Raw genomic sequence first — 25,283 nt, forward strand, 5'->3', positions numbered from 1 at the left:
CTGATTTTGTCTATTTGAGTACAACAGAATTACACCTTAAATCCCTAAATGTTGTTTATAACAGTCTTTGTCGATTTGTGTTGAGATGTCCATTTCTAACTCATCATTGTCATACATACCAACAATTGAATCTCTTATCACCAAGAGCTAGATGACAGCTACACTGGTTTCAGTTTATTTATAAATGTATCTTTTTTAATTATCCATCTTATTTGAAGCAACATCTAGTCCTATATAGGTCAACTTATGGCCTGAGACACCTTGATCATCTCTTTTTTGCCGTTCCAAATATATATAAAGAAGTCGGAAGACGTGCTTTCAAATTCAAAGCCCCCTCTGATTGGAACAGCTTACCTTGTTCTTTAAGGTCCTGTGTGTATGTATGTGTATATAGGTATGTATTTTTGTATCTGTATATATATGTAGGTTATATACTTGTTTGTTTTGGTGGTTTTGTCAAAAATGGTTCTCTCCTGTAATATTGTAATATCCTAATATATTGTTTATGTGAATACGCTTTGGACAGAGGTGGGACAGGTTGGGGTGATTGGTTGTGAGGAAGAGCTTTAGTATGTATGTGTGTGTAAGGTGTAAGTTTTTGGTGTTATCTTAAGGACCCCTCGAAAATGAGATGTTTCATCTCAAGGGGTTATCCTCTAATAATAAAATGAAATGAAATATATATGAGTTACTACACACAGCAATGAGATAACTTAAGGATATTTAACTCACTTAAACTACAAGCAATGTTACTAGAATAATTACAAAATACAAAGTATATATTTACATAGCGGTTCAACAGCAATACTGAATGAAATGCACTTACTGCACATGGCCAGTTAGCATATTAGATGCTAAACCCGCTAGCATTAACGAACAACTTGCAAGACATACACAACATTCTTTTAAACAGTCTGTAGTCACTAAAGAAATTAGTCTTTATCCTACCAGTAGCATCTCAAAGTTGATGAACACATTGTGGCTTTTCCCAGCTATCCTTGAACAAACTCAGCATGTGGTTTACTCCAAACTCTATAGCTACTTGCAATCGTGCAAATTTTAGCAGTCTTTCTCCTTTGGTTTTATAACCAGCAACAACACCAACTTGGGTAGAAGAAGCACATCCACTTTGCAAACAAAGATCCCTCTGCATGCTGGTAATCACACACACACACACCTGGTTCTATGTGATGTGCAGTTTCAATGGCCAATCAGCTTCTTTGTTTCTTAGAGGTTGCTGTGCTCAACCAATAGTATCCATTCATTTTGATCTCAAATCTAAACTAATTTTATCTGATATTTTTTTTCTCTTTATTTAACAATGATGAATATAATTTTTTTTCCTTCAATTTTAAGTTTAGCTTAACACCTTCCACTTGAGCTCCTGATCAACTGACCCAAGGAGGTCACACTCACTTCTTGGCTGAAATTCAATCTCGTTTTGATTCCCATTGAAAGTAAAAACCAAGTGTCTAACATCCCTATGAAGAATTGTAGCAGGGATCTTGTCAAAGCTTTTTCATTGATTTGACACCTTTGGATGTTTCTACTTGGTTTGGTTTAACAATCGAGACAGGATAACTGGGGAATACTCTGACAAATACGTCTCTTACCGTTCCTTTCTTGTCTGCATTTACACAGACTACACTGGCCAACTTGTACTGACCACTTAAGAGCAGTCTGGTCAGCCAACCATACCACATCTCCCACGGCAACATTCCGCTCTTTAGTATGCCACTTTTAACACCAAAGCTTTTCTTATACTCAACTAAGTTCCAGCCACTCTTTCATGGTTTACTTGATGAGCTTCCTGAGCCAGCAGCGTAGACACATATGCATTGTATGGTAAGATTGGAACTGCAGATTTGACCTCATTGTAGATTTGAATTCCATTTCCACAAACTAACAGTCCAGTATTTTCATCCTTGAACACTACCAACCTACTGAGGGTAGTATCAGGAAAGACCACACTCTCTTGGGCTGCTAGAAAGAGATCTTCAAGAGTATCCTCCTGTTCACTTACTGTCAAGATAGCTACCTTGAATCTTCCCTCCAAAGACTTTACCTCCCACTTTGGTGAACCAGAGGTCTTCGTTCTTCTCTTAGCTCTTCAGCCACTTCTTGACAGCTCGACGCACCCAAGCATTAACTCTGGCCATTCTGGACAAGCTGCTGAATTTTTCAACATCAAGTACCTAACTTGCTACTAAGCCGTCAGACATACTTGATGAATCAGTCATCTGCCTTTCCTTTTTGATTTGCAGAGGTACCTGGATCTACAATGAGGTTATTTAACTTTAACTTTCCCTCCATCCTCATGAACTCTCACTTTAAGTTTCTCCAGGAAGACGGAGTCTTGTTTTTTCTTAGCCAGACTTCTGGTTAGTACTACAGTGAATGCTTTTCTCTGGAGTTTAATTCTTTCCCTTGCAGCAGTTGCAGCCTCAGCAGCTGAATTCATTGGCCAATCCTCCACTGGCCACTTAAAGAACACTGGCCTTCTCTGCCATGCAGAATCTTCTTTTAGGCCTTCTGGACTACCTCCCCTTGTGATAAAATTCACAACATTTAAGTCGTCCCGAGATCCACCTCCAGTCTTTAACAGGCGTAGTTCTCTGGATCTCTCCCATTCTATTTGCAATGAAAGACAGCTCCCAACACTGTCTGGCTGTCCACCAGATGGAACCATTGGTCAATCTCCACTTGGCAATATTTCTCAATGTACTTTGTAAGCCTGGCTGCATAAACTGCCCCACACATTTCAGCCTTGAATGCTTCTTTTTGATCCAAAAGGAGTCAATTTGGCCTTGGATTCAACTAGCCTCACTTCAATGCCTTGGTCTGTTTCCCACCTGAAATATGTTAAAGCTCCATAGGTCTTATCACTTCCATCAGATAATGTTATTCCCAATGGTTTTCCTTTCCAGCATTCAGGTGTTAAGCCTCTGAGAAACTTTATCTTGCCTAGCTGAACATACTCCTCAAACACTTTAATGGGTTCTTCTCTGAGGTTTTCTGACAGTGGTTTATCCTATGTATCTTTGGTAAAATTTCCACGTCCTGCCTCCTGAAATGCCTTTCGTACAAGGATAGCTCCTTTTTGCTTAACAGGTCCAGCCACCTGACTCAGTAGCTCTCTTCTAGTCAGAGGATTAGGAGTCTTAGCCCTGACCTCCTCTTAAAGGTTTTTTGTCCTACTCTCATTTAATTGATGTCATAATGTAAAGTTTATCCTCTTCTGCCAGATACCCAACTCGAAGGGCCTTGTTGTCTTTATCCCTCAACTAGTTTGGAAGTTTCAGGTTTCTGTCTTCTACTATTGACTTTACTGACACACTATCACTAGGTTTCCAACTTTGTTGGACCGAACCCAGTGATTCAAGCAAAACCCTCCAGCTCTTAAGATCTTCTAAACACCTTTGGTTATTTTATCCATCTTTTTCTGATCATAATGGGAATTTAGAATATTATCTACATAACTATCCTCTTCGATAACTTTGCACTCTTCATGTAGATGAGAGCACTTTGTCAGTTTTGCAGTTTCTCGCATGGCTACCTGTGCAATACGCCCTGCTGGTCGGTCACCGATGTTAACTCTGGTGATTGCATATTCTCCTATTTCTTTACTCTGATCATCTCTCAACAGAAACCTATGTAGATGCATTTCTCTCTCCTCCAGTCATACAGAGATATACATCTTCCTGATATCACCTAGGATAAGCATAAACTCCTCTTCTAAACCTTAGAAGGACAGCTCTAATCGGACTAAGAACATCTGGGTCTTTCAGAAGATCATTAATACTCACTCCTTTAAAATTCTGACTGCTGTTCCATACCAAGCGCACTGGAATAGTAACTGAATGAGAATTTGGTGCAATCAGGTGACTCACATACCACACTAGTCCATTCCAGCAATTAATTATATCCACAGTGAGCTTGATTCCTGCTCCTCGCTCCACCATTTCATAAATTTGAGATGAATAGGGGCGACTTGGCACTCTGGCTCCCTCTTGAGCTGCTTTTCTGTTCTCAGATATGTTGCCTCTACTCCACTTCTATTATTAGGAAGGGAAGTGAATCTTCAGTCCAGGGATATTTTGCATACCAATTAGGAGACTTGCTGTGAACATCATCTACATAGGTAAGACACTCTTTTATAATCTCGAGTTCTCTTTCCTCTACCAATGCCATCTCCTTACCACCTGACTGACAGTTTCCACAGCGACAGGATTCACACATCAGTTCACAACCTGCTACAATGCTATACCATTTCCACCATTCCAAGAACTCACGGTTGCGAGCAGCAGCAATGTTTGTCTCAGCTCTAATTTCTTCAAGTAGTTGGACTGACTTCGACATCACTTGCATTTCAGGTTCTCCCACTTTCTCTTCATATTTTGCTGCTGCTGATCTCATTGAGCAAGCAAAATGTGTTTTGGACTCATATGCAGCTATCTTTATTTCTTCAAATATGTCTGGATGAGCTCCGCCTGCTGTCTTTCCCAAAGGACTGTCACATAAGACAAAATTCCCCACGACCTTCACTCTTTGTGGGGCTAATCTCCCTTCTCGTGGCTAATGAGAAGTTCAATCTTTTTTTGGTCTTACCAGCTCTTCAAGTTTGACTTCTGGGAAGAATCTCTGCAATTGCTTAGGTTTGATGACTTTATGCCCTTTAGCAATTTCATCCAAACATAACAGAGCTTTCTCATCCGCTCTTTCTTTGTCCTCATCAGTCTTGACTCTGACTCTAAGAAGATAACGCTTGGTTTTCATCTTGATGGTCATTCCAGCAACTCCATGCACTATCAGAATGATATCTTCGCTCCTCAACCTCAATCTTTCTGTAGCCTGATGGGTTTTATAGTTGGTTTCTGATGCAAGGTCTATTAAAAGTTCCAATCTTCTGCCCCGCATTAGCTGTAACTTCCACGAACATCATGATGACAGGTAGTTCTTGTACCCCACTTAACTTTAAAGGTCCAACTTGGGTATTTCCAGTGCAAGTCACTGTTGCGGCTTTGTTAGTGAAAGCATTTCGGCATCGCTCAGCCAGCTCTGGGGAAAGTTCAGCTAAAAATTCCTCTTGCTCTGCTGTTAGCACATTTACCTTCCTACTATCCTTTAGAGACCTTTTCTCACTGCCACTCGTGGATTCTCTTCTTGGACAGAGAATATAATGATGATCAGGTGCATTTTTTTTTCTGCAGTCTTTTTTTAGTCTGCAGTCAGTGTCTCCCTCATGACGTCCAAGACACATTTTACATGCCACAATATTTCTCACAGCAGCTTTCTTTTCAGCTAGCGTTTAACTACCTCCTTAAACTTCTTAGAAGAAAATCTTGTCTTTGATTTACAGCTCCACACAGCACACCCACCATCAGAAACTCTCTTTGTGGTTCTTGTAGATGCATGCCTCTTTTCAAATCTATTTTCTGATTTATCTAGTCTTTCTACCTTGTCGGTGATCCTGAGCTGTTCGAGTTTCTCAAGAATGTCATCCTGTTTCCTTAGAAACTTCAGCAGGAGGTCAAAGTGATTCTATGGAGTTACACCATTATCAGGGTAAATCATGAAAATAAGTCTCTTTTTGCAAATTAGGCAGTTTACTCTCAATAGACCTGATTACGAGGGGGATCTTGATTGCACCAGTATTCCCAAGATCTGTCATGTCAGATAGACTTTATCCAGACTGTTATATAGATAAAGCTCTATCACTTTTCTGGGTTGATTGCCCAGATTACAGCATGAATTCTTTCCAGTTCTTCAATAATTTCCATGGCAATTGTTTTACCTAGTTACCGCACTCTAGATTTTACAGCACTCTAAACATATCCTCAATAGTGCTATAACTTGACAGCCTCAGGTCCTTAAAAATTCTGTCATCCAAGCTGTCCGTGCAGGTGCTGGATTTTCATGAACTCTTCTGATCCAGTTGGTTCTCCTGGTTTCTGCAAACTTTACCAATCCTTCTTCCAATGGAAGTAATCTCTCTTGATACCACTAAATTTAGGCAAACTACTTGGTTTTATTCTCACAAGTTTGGAGAGCTGTGTTTGGGTCTATAGGACCTGCAAATTGAGAACTTCTTTCAGCATTACATGCAGTAATAAACTCACTGTTTCTTTATACAAATCAATTATTTTGTACTTTTAACTGCTTTACTCTGCTCTCAAAGTCATCCTTCTTCTCTGTTGTAGGAATCGATTGCTTCCATCTGGATAGAGTTTTGACTGCTCTAATCATGAGCCTTTCCAAGTGAATTAGTTGAACTTCATATCGGTCACAATTGACACCAGCAACATGTATTGAAGCAGAATGTTCACACGCTTTCTCAGCTTCATAGACTGCAATAGTTAATTCCTCTTGGCCATATCTCTGCCACGGTTTAAATTGGACAATTTTTCGCACCTCATTGAGTTTTGTCTCACAATCACTAACAGTCTTCTCAATATGCTGCCTACTGCATTTCAAGCTCCACTTTGTCATCACTCTTTGCTTTATCTTCCAGCTCTGCCAGCAATCCCATCTTATGCTCTTGCACTAGAAGAATCTTTCAGATAGAAGAGTTCAGATTCAATCATTTGATTTGACTCTCGAATTAGAAGGTTAGCTTGCCTTGTAAAACACATCTTTACAGTGGTTCTCACTCTCTTAACCCTCTGGGGTCTGAGGGTATTTTGGGCCCTGGAGAAGTTTTGACATGCCTTGACATTTGTGCTTTTTGCAGTTGCTTAAAAACATATTAATGGCTAAAGTCTGATAACACTGTATTCAGCACAAACTGGGCTACAATAATATGTGAGCAACATGTATGTACAGGTTTGTATTTTTGAGAAAATAACGTTTATGCATGGTTTTTGAAAAATCCAAAAATGTAAGTCACTGAAATAAGGCCATATAACACATACTAAACATTTGTCCACAAGACTTTTGACTGAATCTTGTAGCGTAGCGTTTTTGCTACAAAATTATGTGAAAACCATCCTGATCACTCATTCATACAAAACAATATAGAAATGTAACTTTTATAATACAATTTTAGTGTTGAAAGGTAATATGCGAGGAGGCGTGAATGATCATGAATATTCATTGTAATTTACACATGAGACAAAGACCCCTCCCCTGGGCCTATCAATGAGGGATAGAGAATGAATGTGAGGAGACTTAATGATCCAAATCAAGTTTTAAGTTAAAAGAAGTAATCTGACTATATATTTTTTTTACATAAAGACTTTACTTAATTTTAGACCTACACTACCGTTAAAAGAAGTCTCTTCTGCTCACCAAGACTGGATTTATTTGATCCAAAATTCAGAAACAACATTGATATTCTGAAATCTTTTAACATTTAAAAGAACAGTTTTCTAATTGAATATATTGTAAAATGCAATTTGTGATCAAAGCTGCATTTTCAGCATCATTACTGAAGTCTTCAGTGTTACATGATCCTTCAGAAATCATTATAATATGCTGATTTTCTAATATGGGCATATTTAAAAAGCATTTTACTTATTTAACCTGAACACATATTTGCAAGCACAAGCTTTGTTGATGATAATGAGGCAGCATAAACACTATTTAAAATATAATCTAAACATTCATATCATTTTATATCATATTACATATCATATTTATATTATACAGCATACAATTTAAATACCTGCATTAGCAGAAACAGCATTTAAATGTAACTAAAACTTGCTTATTAGGACATATTTCAAATGTCAATACTCTGAATCCTGGCTGGCAAGTCTGGAAACAGTCCCACTAGTAAAATATGAACATGTTTATATAAAATAGCATGTCTGCTTAAGAAAACTGAATGACTTACTCATCTGAAATTGTATCCTCGGCTGGATCAAGTCTCTCTTCAAAATACAAATGTTCATCGGAGTCCCGCTATTCTTCTGAGAAAATGTTAACTCTTCCATACTATCCTGGAGCCTTCTAGTCTCTGTATCATTACAAACACGCAGAAAAGTAGAGTTGTGTTGTGTTTACATTAAACCTCACTGTCGGGGGCGTTTACCATTTGCATTTATCGTCTCCGCATATTAGCGTATGAATGGCGCGCTCTGCTGGTGGGTGTGATCACATTACAGATAATTAGATAGCCTAGTAAAAACTGTACAAACTGTACATCGCTTTGTTTCAAACAGATTGCATTGCAGGAGAATATTTGTTTTAAATTTGAATTGTTTTATTTAATAGTAGACATTTGAAGCTTTCTTTAGACATATGTTTCATGTTTGTGTGAGAAGTATTCGCGGAGTTTCAGTGACGCGTTTCTGAAATATGCTCGTGAACACAAGAGACTGCTGAAAGCTCACCCTTTTTATTTTCTTTATTTTACAAAATCACAAGATTTTGTTATTGTGAGTGTACACAAATAAAAGTAGACCCTTTATAGTCTCTAATGATGTCTTACACTTATCTGTATACCCAAAAATGACAGAGTATTTTAAGTTGTTTCTGCTGTAATGACGAAAATATCCAGCAGGACAAGTCCGTCGATCCCAGAGGGTTAAGTTGGTCCACTGTTTGCCCATAGATTCTTCTGCTTAATCTTATTTTCAAGTTAAATGATACGTTGTCTTACAACAGCTAAATTAATTTACTTATTGCCGCCGCCAGCCAATAATTTAGTAAGCCAAATTGAGCCGCAATCTGATAAAGTTTGGCGGAGCCGGCTAGAATTATTTGCATCAAATAATAATTCTATCACATAGAGACATACACACACGAAACAATACATATATAAACAATACACGAGATCTATTTTCCCACTGGATTCATAACAGCGCAGTCTTGTGCTCGTTGCTACGATACACAGACTCGCAGTGAATTGACGACCAATTAAAATTGCTCGTTTTCCGTACAGAAGAAGCGATGCATGTTTTTCTCGCACTGAGGTGAAATGGCGGAAAGCAAGCAAGGTAATTTTGATCTCACTTCTCACATACTTTCCTAATTCCTACTTACTTTTTTTTTTTTTACTTAGGCCTACCCAGACTTTTGTTAAATCTTCAGGGCACGGTTGCACAAACACCTGAATCAAAGATTGATGTTATGAACTAAATATTCTGGAACGGAGAGATTTATAGCACTGAACGTGATATTACTGCAGTAACAAACCACCGTTTCCACATTGCTAATTCACGACGCATGCTTCAGTGTACATTGAAGTGAAATGTGCAAAACTTTGTCCAAAATAATACTGATAACAGTGTGTGTTTATATTAAGGCGAGACACGGCAGGCAAAAACATAGTTTTTTTTTTTACTGGTCAATTTTGAGATTTTTGTCTTCAATAACATGTCTTCTTTCAGACTTGTGGTGAAAAAAAGTCTGAAATACACATTTAGGTCTTTATTTTACTACACTTTGTCTGTTTGCGTCTGTAGATTTCTCATAAATTCAACAAAAGTTTGCGTTCTTAGGAGCATTGGACTTTTGGCGAACCCATAGCAATACTTTCCCCACACTGTCCGCTATGGCCCGGTGCTTCCTCTCCATTTCACCAGGTAGTGTGCCGGTGGAATGCATGTTTAGTTCCACTGGCCTACTGCTCAATGGCAAACGATCATCACTTGCTCCTTCAAGGTGTAATATGATAAGCTTCATCCATGATAATGCCAAGTTATTGTATACAACTTAGCCTACATACATTTAGCCTAAACACAACACATTGTAGGCTATTTAAAAATGTTTAGTAGCATACAGACTACAAAATAAATATGTACATACGTTGTGAAAGTAAAATCTGGTGTTTTCTTTATTACATTATATTGCATTTTGTAGAAATATAGTGTAAGCCATGCATTGCTTGGAAATATTGAGATCTAGTAAATCAGTATAACATGGACATCTGTAGACATGAAGTGGCAGCTTCAGCCATTTTCAGCTATGAAAAGTTTGGCGGCTGCAGCGGCCATTTAGGTTTTGGCTGAGCCGGCTAGCCAGCCAATAACTTCATCAGCCAGCCATTATTCTCAAAACAAATGGCTTCGGGCTCTAATCAGAAGCCTTTAATCTTCCCATCCACAAGCATGGTTATTAAGTGTCAAGTTATACAGGGATTCTCATACTCAATGTCTGCCCAAACTTGAAAAAAGGCTTCAATCAACTTCAGAGGGCACATGGAATAAATCAAAACATCTGATTCTTCATCACCAATGCAATTTATTTAAAATCTTTCAGCAAAAACTTGATCTTCTTTTGCTTATTTTCAGTGCTTAATTCAGATGTTTAGCATAATAACCTACACAGAGAAAACAAACCATTTATAAATATGAGTCACTACACACAGCAATGAGATTAAATATACTTAAGGATATTTAAATCATTTAAACTACAATGTTACTAGAATACTTACAAATCACAAAGTATATATTTACATAGCGGTTGAACAGAAATTCTAAATCAAATGCACTTACTGCACATGGCCATTTAGCATATTAGATGCTAAACCTGCTAGCATCTGTGACGTGCAGTTTCAATGGCCAATCAGCTTCCTTGTTTCTTCCAGGTTGCCATGCGCACACAACCAATATTATCCATTCATTTTGATCTCAAATCTAAACTCATTTTTTTTCTCTTTAACAATGATATATACACACTCACCTAAAGGATTATTAGGAACACCTGTTAAATTTCTCATTAATGCAATTATCTAATCAACCAATCACAAGGCAGTTGCTTCAATGCATTTAGGGGTGTGGTCCTGGTCAAGACAATCTCCTGAACTCCAAACTGAATGCAGAATGGGAAAGAAAGGTGATTTAAGCAATTTTGAGCGTGGAATGGTTGTTGGTGCCAGACGAGCCGGTCTGAGTATTTCACAATCTGCTCAGTTACTGGGATTTTCACGCACAACCATTTCTAGGGTTTACAAAGAATGGTGTGAAAAGGGAAAAACATCCAGTATGCGGCAGTCCTGTGGGCGAAAATGCCTTGTTGATGCTAGAGGTCAGAGGAGAATGGGCCGACTGATTCAAGCTGATAGAAGAGCAACTTTGCCTGAAATAACCACTCGTTACAACCGAGGTATGCAGCAAAGCATTTGTGAAGCCACAACACACACAACCTTGAGGCAGATGGGCTACAACAGCAGAAGACCCCACCGGTACCACTCATTTCCACTACAAATAGGAAAAAGAGGCTACAATTTGCAAGAGCTCACCAAAATTGGACAGTTGAAGACTGGAAAAATGTTGCCTGGTCTGATGAGTCTCGATTTCTGTTGAGACATTCAGATGGTAGAGTCAGAATTTGGCGTAAACAGAATGAGAACATGGATCCATCATGCCTTGTTACCACTGTGCAGGCTGGTGGTGGTGGTGTAATGGTGTGGGGGATATTTTCTTGGCACACTTTAGGCCCCTTAGTGCCAATTGGGCATCGTTTAAATGCCACGGCCTACCTGAGCATTGTTTCTGACCATGTCCATCCCTTTATGGCCACCATGTACCCATCCTCTGATGGCTACTTCCAGCAGGATAATGCACCATGTCACAAAGCTCGAATCATTTCAAATTGGTTTCTTGAACATGACAATGAGTTCACTGTACTAAAATGGCCCCCACAGTCACCAGATCTCAACCCAATAGAGCATCTTTGGGATGTGGTGGAACGGGAGCTTCGTGCCCTGGATGTGCGTCCCACAAATCTCCAACTGCAAGATGCTATTCTATCAATATGGGCCAACATTTCTAAAGAATGCTTTCAGCACCTTGTTGAATCAATGCCACGTAGAATTAAGGCAGTTCTGAAGGCGAAAGGGGGTCAAACACAGTATTAGTATGGTGTTCCTAATAATCCTTTAGGTGAGTGTATATATTCTATTTTAAGTTTAGCTTAACAGCATGACCCAGGATATAATTTAAAGTGCGAGGTTTAATAGCAAACTGAAGTTTGTAGCCCTTTTTTCTTTTTTACATTTGATTGAACCCAAGGTGAACTTTAAATGTACACTAAGTAAGTGTTTCCCAACCCTGTTTGTAGAGGCGCACTAACAGTACACTCCCTGATCTGACACTCCCATTTCAGGAACTGTAGTACTCTACTAACAAGCTGATGAGTTGACTAAGGCAGGGGTTTTCAATCCTAGTCCTGGGTACCCATTGTAGTGCACCTTTTTGTATGTATTTATTTTTTTAAATGCCCCATTTCAGGTCATGGAGCCTCTACTAACAAGCTGATGATTTAAATCAGGCGTGTTAAATTAGGGAAACATCCAAATTATATCCCTAGGACTAGAATTGAAAGCCCCAGCCACAGTATGCTAAATCAATGTACACAATCTTAATTTGTATGTGCATTTGTGTTTTATTCCCAGGGTGAAACAGCTGTTGTTTTTAGACCACAGTGCTGTCCTCAACCCAAACACTTCGGTTCCATATGTTTCAGTAGAGGATGCTGTTAGGAATTTGTTGCCCTACCATACTTGTGCTAGAGCCCTGCCTAGCCAGGCTGACATTATCTCAGGTTAGACTTAATCCAGCCTGGGAGTTATCCAAATTTTGTATTTGGTTTGAGGACTCCAGAGTAAAAAATCTTGATGAAAAGGTCTGTTATTCTTTGTGCAGTGGACAAGCAGTTTGAGTGTATTTCAGTGATGCTGTTTAAACAAATCACAGACATGCTGAGCAAGTACAGGCATCTTCTTCTGGCTGAATCTCAGGTAACTGATTATACTACAGATTGCAATCTGGAGTCCTTCACTAATCCAGAAACATCTAAAACAGCCATTGTTTTGAAGTTCTTTCAATTAGCATCAAACATTTTTGTTTTTTGTAATGTACTGTAAGAGGCAGGTCTGAGTAGGTAGTTCTTTCTTCAGCAGGAGAGTCCTTCAGCAGAGATGGTGATGCTAGAGCGTTTGTTTCTCCAGTCAGAGAGACTCTTGTTGGGAGAGGATAGACGCAGAGCCAGGAGAGATCCAGGTAACAAGGCCCAAGATTCTGCATGCATGCAGCCATTTTTATCTGTAGTTTCTTTTATGTGAGATTTAGTGTAAATCCTTAAAGTAGAGGTATTCAATTCCACTTCAGGAGGGCCAATGTCCTGCAGAGTTTAGCTTAGACCCTAATCAATCACACTTTAAAAATAATAATCAAGGTCTTCAAGAAAATTACAGACATGTGTTGTAACACTGGGTTGTAACTAAACTCTGCAGGATGGTGGCTGTCTAGAAGTGGAGCTGAACAGACCTACCTTAAAGTGTACAGACATTACTTGTTACTACACGTTACTTGTACCCTGATGTAAAATGGTGAGCAGGTTTATTTTTTTTGGTGGTTCAACAGAGTCCTTCCTGATGTCCTGGCAAAAGAACTCATCTCAACATAGCACGGTGTCGTCAGTCCAGGCTAGACATTCTAGTTATCCTTCATCACCGCCATCATGGGCCTTGCAATCTGACAGACCTCCTGGCCTGAGGACATACCGCTCCAGCAGCAAAGGAGCACTTCACCTCACAGTCAAACATGAATCAGGATATTGCAAGGTCATCCACAACTCTGCTTATGATGTTTCACATGGCATCTCTGGCTACAAACGGAACTATTCTGGATAGTATACTAATGGAGGAGACATGAAGGGGAAAGAGGAATCCATCAAGCTTCCTTTGTCAAATGCTCAAGATATTGAAAATGGTCTGAGCTCAGATCAGCTACCCAAGGTGAGATTGAACCCTGACATGGAAACAAGTCGGACAGGTAGTGAATTGCAATACCTTTCAGATTCTGTGGCCAGGCCAGACTATGTCACTCCAAGTGTGGACGGCTTACTTCCAGAGCAGTGCACTCCAGTACAGAAAAGGAACAAGCTGTCTGCTTTAGAGGTAGTGCCTGCCCTGGTGAAGGATGGGGAACTGAGTGGACACCTGCAAAGTGCTATAGATAGCATTCTGGAGCTGCAAAGGCTGCTGGGTTCTCCTGCAGAGGTTAAACCCAAGATTCAAAAGCCCCATGCACTGGATCAGGCTTTCTGCAGCATGCTTGAAGGACAGCTATGAGATGAAGATATCAATTCTAGATGAAAGGGAAAGCCTCAGAATTCACCAGTCTTTCCTTTATCTGAATATACAGCCCACACATCATGTAAACCTCATCCAGCAGAGACCTATAACATTTTCTGAATAAATATAATTGGACCTGAAATATATGTTGGGTCATTGATATGGTCATTATTATTAAGAAAATAATTTAGCAAATCAGTTTATGTATGTGTATGCATTTTTTTTATGGAGTGGGTGGCGTAACTGTTAATCAGAAGGTCGCTGGTTCGAGCCCCAGTCACCACCATTGTGTCCTTGAGCAAGACACTTGATTGCTCTGGGGGGATTGTCCCTGTGGTAAGGGCACTGTAAGTCACTTTGGATAAAAGGGTTTGTGTTTTTGGTGTGGACCAGAGTCTATTAGATGTCAAGAAATTTATTTATTTGGCTGGTTTTAAAGCCATTTTTCCAAATCCAGGTTCTCACCAAAGAAACAATCCACCGTCTACAGCTGTGGCCAAAAGTATTGGCCGTGACATAAATTTTGTGTTTTGCTAAGTTTGCTGCTTCAGTATTTGTAGACTTTTTTTCACATGTTTCCAAGGTATACTAGAAAACAATTATAAGCATTTCATGAGTTTTAAAGGCTTTTATTGGCAAAAACATTCAATATATGCAAAGAGTCAATATTTACAGCGTTGACCCATGTTCTTCATAACCTCTGCAATTCGCTCTGGCATGCTGGATACCTGCTTCTGGGCCAAATCCTGACTGATGGCGAACCATTCTTGCCTTATTAGTGCTTGGAAATCACAATTTGTGGGCTTCTGCTTTTGAGGATTGACCACAGGTTCTCTATGGGATTAAGATCCGGGGAGTTGCCTGGCCACAGATCCAAAACTTCAATGTAATGATCTCTGAGCCACTTCATTATCACTCTTGCCTTGTGACATGGTGCTCCATCATGCTGGAAAATGCACGGATCATCACCAAATTGCTCCTGGATCATTGGGAGAAGTTGGTCTTGCAGGACGTTTTGATACTATTCTTTATTCATGGCAGTGTTTTTGGGCAGAATTGTGAGAGCCCACGCACTTGGACGAAAAGGGACCCCAAACATGGGTGGTCTTAGGATGCTTCACTGTTGTAACGACACAGGACTCATGGTAGTGTTCACCTTTTCTTCTCCGGACTATCAATTTTCCAGATGTCCCAAACAGTCGGAAGGGGGCTTCATCAGAGAAAATAACTTTGCACCAGTCTTCTGCAGTCTAATCCTTTCAGAATTTCAGTCGGACCTTGATTGTTTTTCTTGGAGAGAAGTTGCTTCTTTGCTGCCTTTCTTGACACCAGGCCATTGTCCAAAAGTCTTCGCCTCACTGTGCGTGCAGATGCACTCATACCAACCTGCTGCCAGTATTGAGCAAGCTCTGCACTGGTGGTAACACGATTCCGTAGCTGACTTCTCAGGAGATGACGGTCCTGGCGCTTGCTGGACACTCTGGGACGTCCTGAAGCCTTCTTCACTGCAGTTGAACCTCTCTCCTTGAAGTTCTTGATCCAGTAAATGGTTCTTTCTGGTGCAATATTCTTTGCAGCAATTTCCTTGCATGCGAGGCCATTTTGATGCAAAGCGATGATGGCTGCACGTCTTTCTTTAGAGGTAACCATTCCTAACAAGAACACAATGATTGGAAGCACTTCCCTCCTATTATAGCAATCAGTCTGCTCTTATAATCCAATCCGAATTATAGGGTGATTTCACCTGACTTGCACTTGTTCACACTTTCCCAGGTGCTGCTGATATGATTAGTGAAATTATGTTAGCTGGTCATTTTGTGCCAGGGCCAAAAAACTGAGAAATTTTGGTTTTTGTGATGTTCTTTTTTGGCCAATGAAGCTTTTTGCAATTATTTAAAATGCATCCGATCACTCTGCACAATAATCTAGAAACAACGTGAATCAACACCACAACAATCAAAGCAGAAAACTTTGCAAAACAACATTTGTCACTACCAATACTTTTGGCCACGGCTGTAGGGTACAGTTAATGTGGAGGCAAACCGGATTTTCTTTGAAAATGGCCATACTCAGCAAATTAGAGAATAACCCAAGGCAAAGAGAGTGCTTGGTCTGAACCTGAATTTGGAAAATACCAATCAAACCAAACTCTGAAAACTTGGGTCTACACCAAAAGCTCCAGTGTGAAGGCACCCAAGTTTTGTGCTCCAACAGTACACATTAAATGTGTATATTCCAGCTTGTTTACCCCCAAATAACATGCCTCTTTCCTTCTATCACCAGCAAAACCATCTAGAAACACAAGTGAGATTTAAAGCATTTTAAGAACAGATTAAAAATGTTAAGCATACAACAGAATATTAATTGAGCAACTGGCAGATGTAACGCCTTATTCAGTCACTGCTAAGAGCTGCACTATTCCTATTGTGGTTTAAGACAAACATCCCCAAGAGACGTAAATACAAAAGCAATAAGTAGAAGATGGCTGTAAATATGTGGTGGTGCCTCAATTCTTTGGACATCCTTTGTTCAAGATCTTGTAACTGTTGAAAATGTAAGTGTTCCGATCACTGAACAATTCCACAAACTGCACTTACTGTCAGAATAGACTATATAGTTTATCAAAAGCTAAAGCAGTATCATCTGCACACAACCAGTTAGTGACAAATGTGATACTGGATTAATTGCATTCATGTTTACGCTATACCAGCGATGATTATTACTTCATAAATTATTGCATAATGTAGTACTGCTCCTACAAAAGTGTTTGTTTGCCCTGGTTAGTATTTAGTTGTGTAACATGATGTGCATTACGAATATTGTGCTCAAGTTGTACATCCACATCCTATGTGTCCAACATGATTGGAAAGTCTTTGCTTTAATTGCATTTTTGTATTGCTAATCTGACAGATGCGATGCACAAGCCTTTCAGAACTCTTGACCATAAAGCTGCCAATATTACAAGCTAAATATTGTGACTGGCCAAATTGTGTTTAAAAAATGTGCTTCTCATGAGTTTGGATTGATTACATTTATTTTGTACTATTCTCCAAACATGTAACATGTTATCTGATCCAAACATACAATTGACAAGCTGATTGTTCCTATGCCACACTATAAGAGGCCTTAAACGTGCATTACAAGATTGTAAGAATTACTTCTAGAAAGGTCAAAGATAAAGTCAGCTTTAGAGCCAATATCATTGAAGGGAATCATTAAAAAAAAAAAAAAAATGTAAAGACTTTATTGAATCATGATTTTGTAAGTAATAAACAGTAAAACTGTACGTGTTGTGTTTGATTTACGCATTTGGATATTGTGGGGTGTTAAACGTATATTACACCATACTGTAAAGATAACTTACCAACAACTAATCCAGTCTTTAAATATGACAATTCACATCTTTATTGACAATAAAGGAACACAGCAGCTTTAATGCGTTACATCTGGAAAAATGTAAATAAAAAGCTGATGTGATTCTGAAGTTAAATTAGAAGTGTTAAGCTCAGACTTTTCAATGTCTTTGAATTGGCCATCTACATTTATTACCACCCATGAAGCTGAATCTCTCAGACTGTAACTGCAAATACAACACAAATTGGCACTAAAAATCAGAGTGGGAATGTTTAGTAGTAATGATCTATGAAAGAGGGGTGCTGGAAAAAATTCATAACGTCTAGTCAGGGGTTTGTACTCCACAACATGTTCTGGTCTAATCTGAGGTGTCCTGACTGAGAAAGATGATTGACGTGTTGCATCCTCAAACTTTTCAGTGCTCCATTCTGTCAAACTTTAGTTGTTCAAAGATAAGAGTTTTCCTCTAAAATTTCAGGCTGTTTTTTGTACACTATGTTTAGATATTTTTAGCTCCATTTTGGGCATTTAAGTAAAAAAGGCCACATTCTATAGCCCGAAAAGTCAAACTGATAACAAAATATTAATATGGCCTCAAACCTGCAAGAATTGTAAGCTAAGAATATTTTATTCAATTCATGATTTAGTAAGAGCAGGTTTGGGCTGGTTAAAATACAGTAGATTCTACTTTTCACAGAGAAATGAGAATTCTTTTCCACATTTTAAACTATTTAAAAAAAAAAAAAAAAAAAGTGTGCACATTTAGCTTTTTTGTTATTTTACCTAATCACCATTTCTGTTCTTGCACCATTTTAGAGTTTAATGTTACACCGTTCATTCATCACGGTGGCTTTAGATCCCCAAAGAGTCTCTTAGCCAAACTTCATCTGGCCCCTTAGGGCCCAGTCAAAATGGGGCCTCAGTCTAGACTAGTCTTCAACTTTTTGTTCTCATCTGGAAGTCAACACCAGGGCTTGCCCAATGTAAGGCCGAAAAAGTCTCTGGCACACTCGAAATGACATCATAGGGTTTAGGACAAGGACATCAAGGTGTTACCCACACAGTGGACACCTTCCTATTGGGAGTTGTAGCATAGAGTCTCTTCATTGCTGAAGCAACTAGGCTCAGTTGAGCTGGATTTGAAGGTCCTCACCGTACTTGCGCAGATATTTGTCGTGGTTGTGACTGACTGACCAGAGTGGTGGCAAATAGCGGGGGTGCATGGTGGTCAAGAAGTGCTGTCGCCAGCGGTGCTCCAGCTCCATCAGGCCAGGTAGACCGCGCTCGGCATATGCCCGCACTACCTTCACTCCATGCGACACAAAACTCTCATTAAAAATCCTGCAAGGGTAAAAAAAAAAAAAAAAAAAAAAGTGATAATTTTATTTACCTGTTTTTACAAATGGTTACAAATTCTTGCTTGCTCTACTTAGGCCTTCAAAAGGTTTCTTATCATGAAACTTTTAATTTTCATTAATCTTTATAACTAAGTGTCCGATGTTCTACGAAAACATGCATTAACATTCAGAACTCAATTTCCTCCCCTTTCCAAATCTTCGAGGTTGTGACATATCTTTAAGCACATTAACATACGACTGCCCACATCTGATAATGACACCCCTTAAAGTGCTGGACAAGAAAATGGACATATTACCACCACACATTATTTGTGCCTTCACCACTAAATGGACAATATGGCTACAAAAATTTGCTCTATATTTTTCAGCTTATGATATTCACTATATCTCGATAATTATGTATTTGCTCTATAATTCTATTTGTAATCAGAGGAAACATCGTTTAAACCACTTTCCACACGTTTCCACAGTTCACTATATAAACACAAGGAAGAATGATATTTAATAATTTCATTTATATACACTGAAAAACAACAATGCATAAAAATTATTTACCTATACATTTTTTTACTAAACTACTAAAATGTACAAATAATTTTTTATTAACAAGGTGTGCAAAAACAACAGCTTCACTTATTATAATAATATTTAAATGGTTTCCACAAAATTTCAGAATGTGTGTTATTGTGCCAGGTAAATTTTATAATAATATAATACTAAATTAGTTTTATTTTGAGGATTAGATTGTATTAGGTTGTATTTAAGTTACATTGTTCTGAAGCTATTATTTTGCAGGAAAACAGTGCAGTTGATTTATTTGACAGTTTGACAATGTTCTTCATTACAAATCTGGTGAAATGTTGTCATCTCCATTTCTGTGAAACGACATAAAATATTTGTCTGTAAAATAACTGTAGCTGTTGGGAAATGTTTGGAATTGTACAAATGTATCCAATCTGCTCTAAGACCGCTGAAAACTGTGTTGGTTTATTCATCAAATGTGCACGACCATATCACTATTCGTTATATCGTTATTGTGATTAATTGTGCAGCCAAGAAAGGTCGTGAAGCCAAGAAAGGTCGTGAAATTAGACAAATGATGTGCTCTTTAGGAAATGAAGTAGCAAAATAATAAAAAGCACATACATAACTGCAATATTTCAAAGCTCGAATCGCACGATTGAGTCGTGAAAATTCAATATAATCACCAAACACTAACATCAGTTTAGTGTTCAGCAACTTGGCAGTGGTATCGTGATACTACTCGGAATTGTACCTTCAGACATAATTAAGGTATCGTGACAACCTTAATTCTAATCCGACACTTAAATGTATGAAAAACAAATGACAAAATTACAAATTTTTTAAGTTAAGTCACTTTACATGTCTGTCCGACAGCCCTCTTCCTGTCTAAATGGGTTGTTTTTGTCCAGAAGAGCTACAGTAACCATCAGACTTTGCCGATAGTTATATTCTGGCTTGCAACACTCACCTGGTCTCCAGCGCTGCAGCTCTTTGAAGCATCTCTTGCGTGACATCCTGATGATCGTTACAGAAGAAGCTCTGGATGATTGACAGGAGCTCCTCCCGTCTGGATTCTGGCATCCCGTTGCTGGCACTGAGGAGAGCACGAGCGGCTGAGCGTACCCGCCGGCGGCCTGTATCCTCGAGCAGCCTAACGCCCACTTCACAGCCTTGCGGTGCAGAGTACTCCTCCACCAGCTGCTGCTTCAGGATGCCATCATGCACGTTAGACGCCGCGTGACAGGAAGTGCAGAGAAGCAGGATGTCGTGGGAATTGTGGTCCTTCATCTCAGCCGGGAAGTGGCGTCTGTACTCATGTGGGACAATGTTCTTCCTGGATTAACATTGAAAAACATTAGAAACAATTCCACTCTGCAACTGAACTCAAGAAATCAAAAGACTATAAATCCCCGGTAGAGGAAATGGGGGACACACCTGATGTAAGACTCCGCTTTCCCACACACCACACACAGGTTCTCTTTGGCTATGAGATAGTAGTCTTTCTGTGATTCTGGACGGCCCGAGGGCTCAAACAGCAGGCGAACAATGAAGGGGTCTTCACTGACCAACTCTAAGACAAAATCATGTACAGATCACACTTAGATTTCCACATTATTCACAATTGAATATTAGTCATTATAAAATGGACAGTTGTGGTCCCAGATGCTGATTGGTGAATTAGGCATTCCAGACGTGCTGAAATATACAATATAGAAAACAAAAACAATGTAAAACACCTGGGGTACGTACATGGAGCCGATTATGTGATACAGATAAGTTTGAGTTTAGTTTGAGCCAACGTTGGATTTTCAGTACCACGAAGGAAGGTCTGTTTTGACCATGATTCATCGGCATAGTTACATATGCCCCAGGTTGGAGGACTAGGAGTGCCACTTGAAAATTAAGAAATTAATTTATAATTTCAAACAAAATTTTTTTTATAAAAAAAAATAGTTTTTAATTTAAACACCGAATTTTTTTTTTTACAGAAAATTATTAAGCCTGTAGTCTATATTCCAAGTTGTGTGGGCCTATATACATTTACTTGTGTTGATATCAGCTGTTTTTATATCAAATCTGTAACATATTTGTTCTAGCAGTCCTCTCGAGCTTCGTCTTGCTGTGTAAAAGTTTAAATTCTTCATATTTCATAATGGTCTCTTGATCTTAAGCGGAGAATTAAAATCACGCTGACTTTCTTGCAAGTACATTGTAATTGCAAGTACTCTTGTGATAAGTAAATCATGCTATACACTATAAATTGGATGCTCACTGCAAACGTCACCATGCACGTGCTCAGGATATACTCAAACTCAAGATCAAACTCTTCAGTTGACTGAGAAGGTTTATAATGAGCATCCAGGTACCGCTGAACTCAGGTTGAGGCAAAAGCATTATTAAATCTTTCATACTGAGAATTCCTTCACCTTGCCATTCCCTAAAATTTGAACTCATGATTATAACAAATAGGAGTAAATAGGGAAGTAATTGGCAACTTAAATACCTTTCTGATCCGGTACCATATTCTGATAGAGTTGTTAAGGATTAAATTAAATTATTATTGGGAAACTCTTTGCTATGCAAAGGTACTTTGTTCTATCACTTGAACAATGCCTGGAAAAAAATCCCACCAATACATTAATGTTCTGCAGTTCGCTGCCCAGTAATAATGATGAAAGTTGGGCAGACCCAAACCCCCCCATGTGTTTGGGTTTATACACATGAATTTTGGACATTTTAAAACCCCAGATGAAAAGGCATAATAATGGAATCATGAGTTCAGAAAAATTATTTAGGGGACAGATTTGGGGCAGATTTGTCCGTTAACATAGATATGTTTAAACAAAACTACGATATAATATTGCGACCCCTCTGGCTCTACATAAAAAGGTGGATTGAAATACCTCCAATCACACCAATTACACTTTAAACGTTTTTGTTCACCATGTTTAAGGTGCGTCTCTTGTAGGAAAATTATGTCAGAAGAAATGGAGCATAAATACGAAAACACTTCAGCTAGCTTCACCTGACCGTTCAAGCCACGTACATTCCAGCTAGCTATGGTAATAACGCCACCTTATGGCATGTAACATGATTTCACCACTTTACAGGATGCACCAATTCAACAGCAAAAACAGAATCACACAGATAAAATGAAGGGTAAACAAAGATAAACGACAGTAAACACTAAATCCCTTCAACCGCTTCCCCAAAGAAGCGGTTTAAGAAACTCATATTTACTGTGGAGCCGAAAGGCAACATAAAAAGCAGCAGTATCACAAAAAGAAGAAAATAAAATGAAAAAGACATGTGAGAATACCTGGGGCTGAACTGCACCTCAAATCTCTCCGAAAATGTCAGAAAAAACACTACAAATGCACCGTCACACATCGAGCTCTCCTAAATAAACAAAGATTGACAAGCATGCAGATCAAATCGATCTGTTCCAATTATTTAAATATAGGCTCCTCAAGTAGTCCAGATGATGGTAAAGGACCAAAAATTTAAAAGCCATAAAGCCTCGCCCAGTCTTCTGACTGCTAAAATGACAGTTATACAGACAGTGCCAAGCTGTCCTCAACAGAGAGTCAACAAAGACTTGAGCCTTCTCAGCAAACACATGTTTGGATGAGTTGTAAGTCACGATAAGAGCAGGGAAGAGAAACCCATGTCGAACTTTCGCCTCATTGAGTCTTTTCCTCACAGCGTTGAAAGCCTGACACTGCTTCACAACCTCAGAGGTGAAGTCTTGAAAATAAGTATGCGCACTCCGTTGTACATCAAAGGTGAAGACAGCCATGCAAGATGCAGAATCTTCTCTTTATCTGGATAGTGATGCAATCTGGCCACCATAGACTGAGGATGGATTTGGTTTCGAAAAATTACTGGCGACAAGGATTTCCACAAGGAAGTCTGCTACAAACTGAATTGGGCAGCCCACCATCTTAATATTTAGCCACTGTGAAAGCCCTTCAAGGTCATTGAGTTTTGAACCAATCACAGAAGAGAGCCTCAAGTTCAGAAATGCGGCCCTCGTAGTCCACGAGTTACGGAACTCGAAAAGGCTAGTGCGAAGTAACTTCTGACAGCGTGGCCAGCGTAGATTCCAACGAATCTAATCTTTCATTTATGGAGAAGTTCATTTATTTTATGGCCTTCATAATGGCAGCGAGATTAACAGGGTCTGTGAAGTTAGCAACGGTCTGGGCGTCATCTGACTGACAGATGCCTTGTTCACCTGTACCGCTGATTTGTCTCCTTTCTTGGATTTTGGCTTAGTCATGTTGTCTGCAATCGTAAGGAATGGTAATGAGCAAAGTTTAACAAAATTATTGGTGAAAATAAATAATCGAGGGATGTTAAGCGCACAAAAAAACTATACTATAAACTATTCTACTATAAAAACAATGTAAAGTTCAGAACTCAAAACAAACGATCAGTGTGGATTGCTTGTTAACCAGTCATAAAATGATTCAAGCCTTGCAAAGGAACTGTTAATGAGGAACGGGACAGTTAAAAACACTTGGACCTGATGCAAAACAGTAAGTTCCATTCATGAAATTTTCATATGTCATAACTGTTTGATGCTGTTTGGTGCCGACATACTTTTACACCAGACGCATCAGTTGAAGTGATGAAAAGCTCGAGGCTGTCTACACTAGGCGCATCGACATGAACTTTCTAAACCATTTATTTGTATTGTTGTAGTAGCGCCAGCACGTGCAGTGCATCCGTTTACTGTTGGCGCAACATAACGCACCGCAACGGACACTTCCATGGTAGATAGCATAATTGATTATAATAGGTTCCATTGCTTTTGACGTGACGTGACTTTCGTCCGGTGTACAGTTTTGCTTGAGATGAACAGTTTAATATATTCAGATGCAATGTGTTGAATGTGCATTATGTGGAACCCCTGAAATTTAGTTTTATAATGTTGTGTTTCCAGATTGAGTTTCAAACATGGCTGAATATGTGGGGCTTCACGATGTTAGCCAATCAGAACAATGGCCGTTTACGTTGAAGTGCTAGAACCAAAACAGAGCGTTTCAGACAGAGGGCCAGAGACAGGGTGGAAAATGATCATATTTTACAAAATTATGAATGTTTTAATGCAAAAAAAACATAACTAACATTATCAGTGAAACTCAGGGAAGATAATAAAACAAAAAAATAAGAGCATTTCATTAACCATTTAAAGCACGCGTCACAGGGTATTTTAGATATTACGATTTAATATATTATTACACCTATGTACAGTATTAAGATATCATAAGATGGTTTAATATAAACTTTAAAGATGCATTTATTGTGAGACTAGTCTTTGGACATGAACTAGTTCATATTATATTGTAGACCAATCACACAATGTGACATTGCTTGCACTCCAATAAATTATATTAGGCTTTTAAATGAATGTAGAAGCCTTTACATCTTCAGCATTTTTCCTGCATAGAGAATATGACTAAAATGTCAACTGTCAACTCATGGACTAAAACTACATTCAAATGCCTAGACACGGTCAACTAAAACTTGACAAAAAAATAAATAAAATAGGATAACGTTGACTAAATATAAAAAATATTAAAAAAAGGGCATTTAACACAGGACTAAGACTAAAAATAAAAAACAGCTGACAAAATGTAACACTATTATTCAGTTGCCAGGTCATTAGGAGTGTATTAATGCAAAGCCAATGTTTAGGCGTTTTTATCTTTTTGATCAGTATGGTACTACCTCTGCCTCATTTTGAGCCAGGAAATACCCTGATCCAAGATAAATATATGGATTTATGCTTTTAAAATTATTTAGCCTTTATGTACTTATTGTGAACCCATTTCAATTAAATTACACATTATATTCAGTTATTTTTTCTTCCGCAGCAGCGGCGGCGTTTCTTCTTGTTGTGTGAACGTTATTATACGATATATTTTCAAAATGATCTCTTAATCTTAAATGTAAATCTGCTGAACTGTTCATGAGAAGTAAATCACACAAACTTTCTCCAAGTTTTACACATTGGC

At 38.7% G+C, this 25,283-nt stretch overlaps 2 protein-coding genes across 4 annotated transcripts in view; one reads left to right on the forward strand and one right to left on the reverse strand.

Annotated features, from left to right (window-relative positions):
* The window catches only part of LOC127656585 (BRD4-interacting chromatin-remodeling complex-associated protein-like), a 28,393-nt gene extending 14,814 nt beyond the window's left edge, over positions 1 to 13,579 (forward strand). The window contains exons 10-13 of the mRNA XM_052144967.1: positions 12,341 to 12,489; positions 12,591 to 12,685; positions 12,845 to 12,947; positions 13,311 to 13,579. Of these exons, the coding sequence (XP_052000927.1) occupies positions 12,341 to 12,489; positions 12,591 to 12,685; positions 12,845 to 12,947; positions 13,311 to 13,579 (616 nt within the window). The remainder of the gene's footprint in view (positions 1 to 12,340; positions 12,490 to 12,590; positions 12,686 to 12,844; positions 12,948 to 13,310) is intronic.
* Positions 13,580 to 13,926: 347 nt separating this feature from the next.
* Positions 13,927 to 25,283, reverse strand: part of LOC127656603 (exonuclease 3'-5' domain-containing protein 2-like) — a 40,609-nt gene continuing 29,252 nt past the window's right edge. For all 3 annotated transcript variants that reach the window (XM_052145004.1, XM_052145003.1, XM_052145002.1), the window contains 3 exons: positions 20,695 to 20,830; positions 20,228 to 20,593; positions 13,927 to 18,718 (listed from right to left, as the gene is read on the reverse strand). In XM_052145004.1, coding sequence (XP_052000964.1) covers positions 18,502 to 18,718; positions 20,228 to 20,593; positions 20,695 to 20,830 — 719 coding nt within the window. In that variant the 3' untranslated portion in view covers positions 13,927 to 18,501. The remainder of the gene's footprint in view (positions 18,719 to 20,227; positions 20,594 to 20,694; positions 20,831 to 25,283) is intronic.

Source organism: Xyrauchen texanus, chromosome 16 (genome assembly GCF_025860055.1).
Source record: "Xyrauchen texanus isolate HMW12.3.18 chromosome 16, RBS_HiC_50CHRs, whole genome shotgun sequence".
Lineage (NCBI taxonomy): Eukaryota > Metazoa > Chordata > Actinopteri > Cypriniformes > Catostomidae > Xyrauchen > Xyrauchen texanus.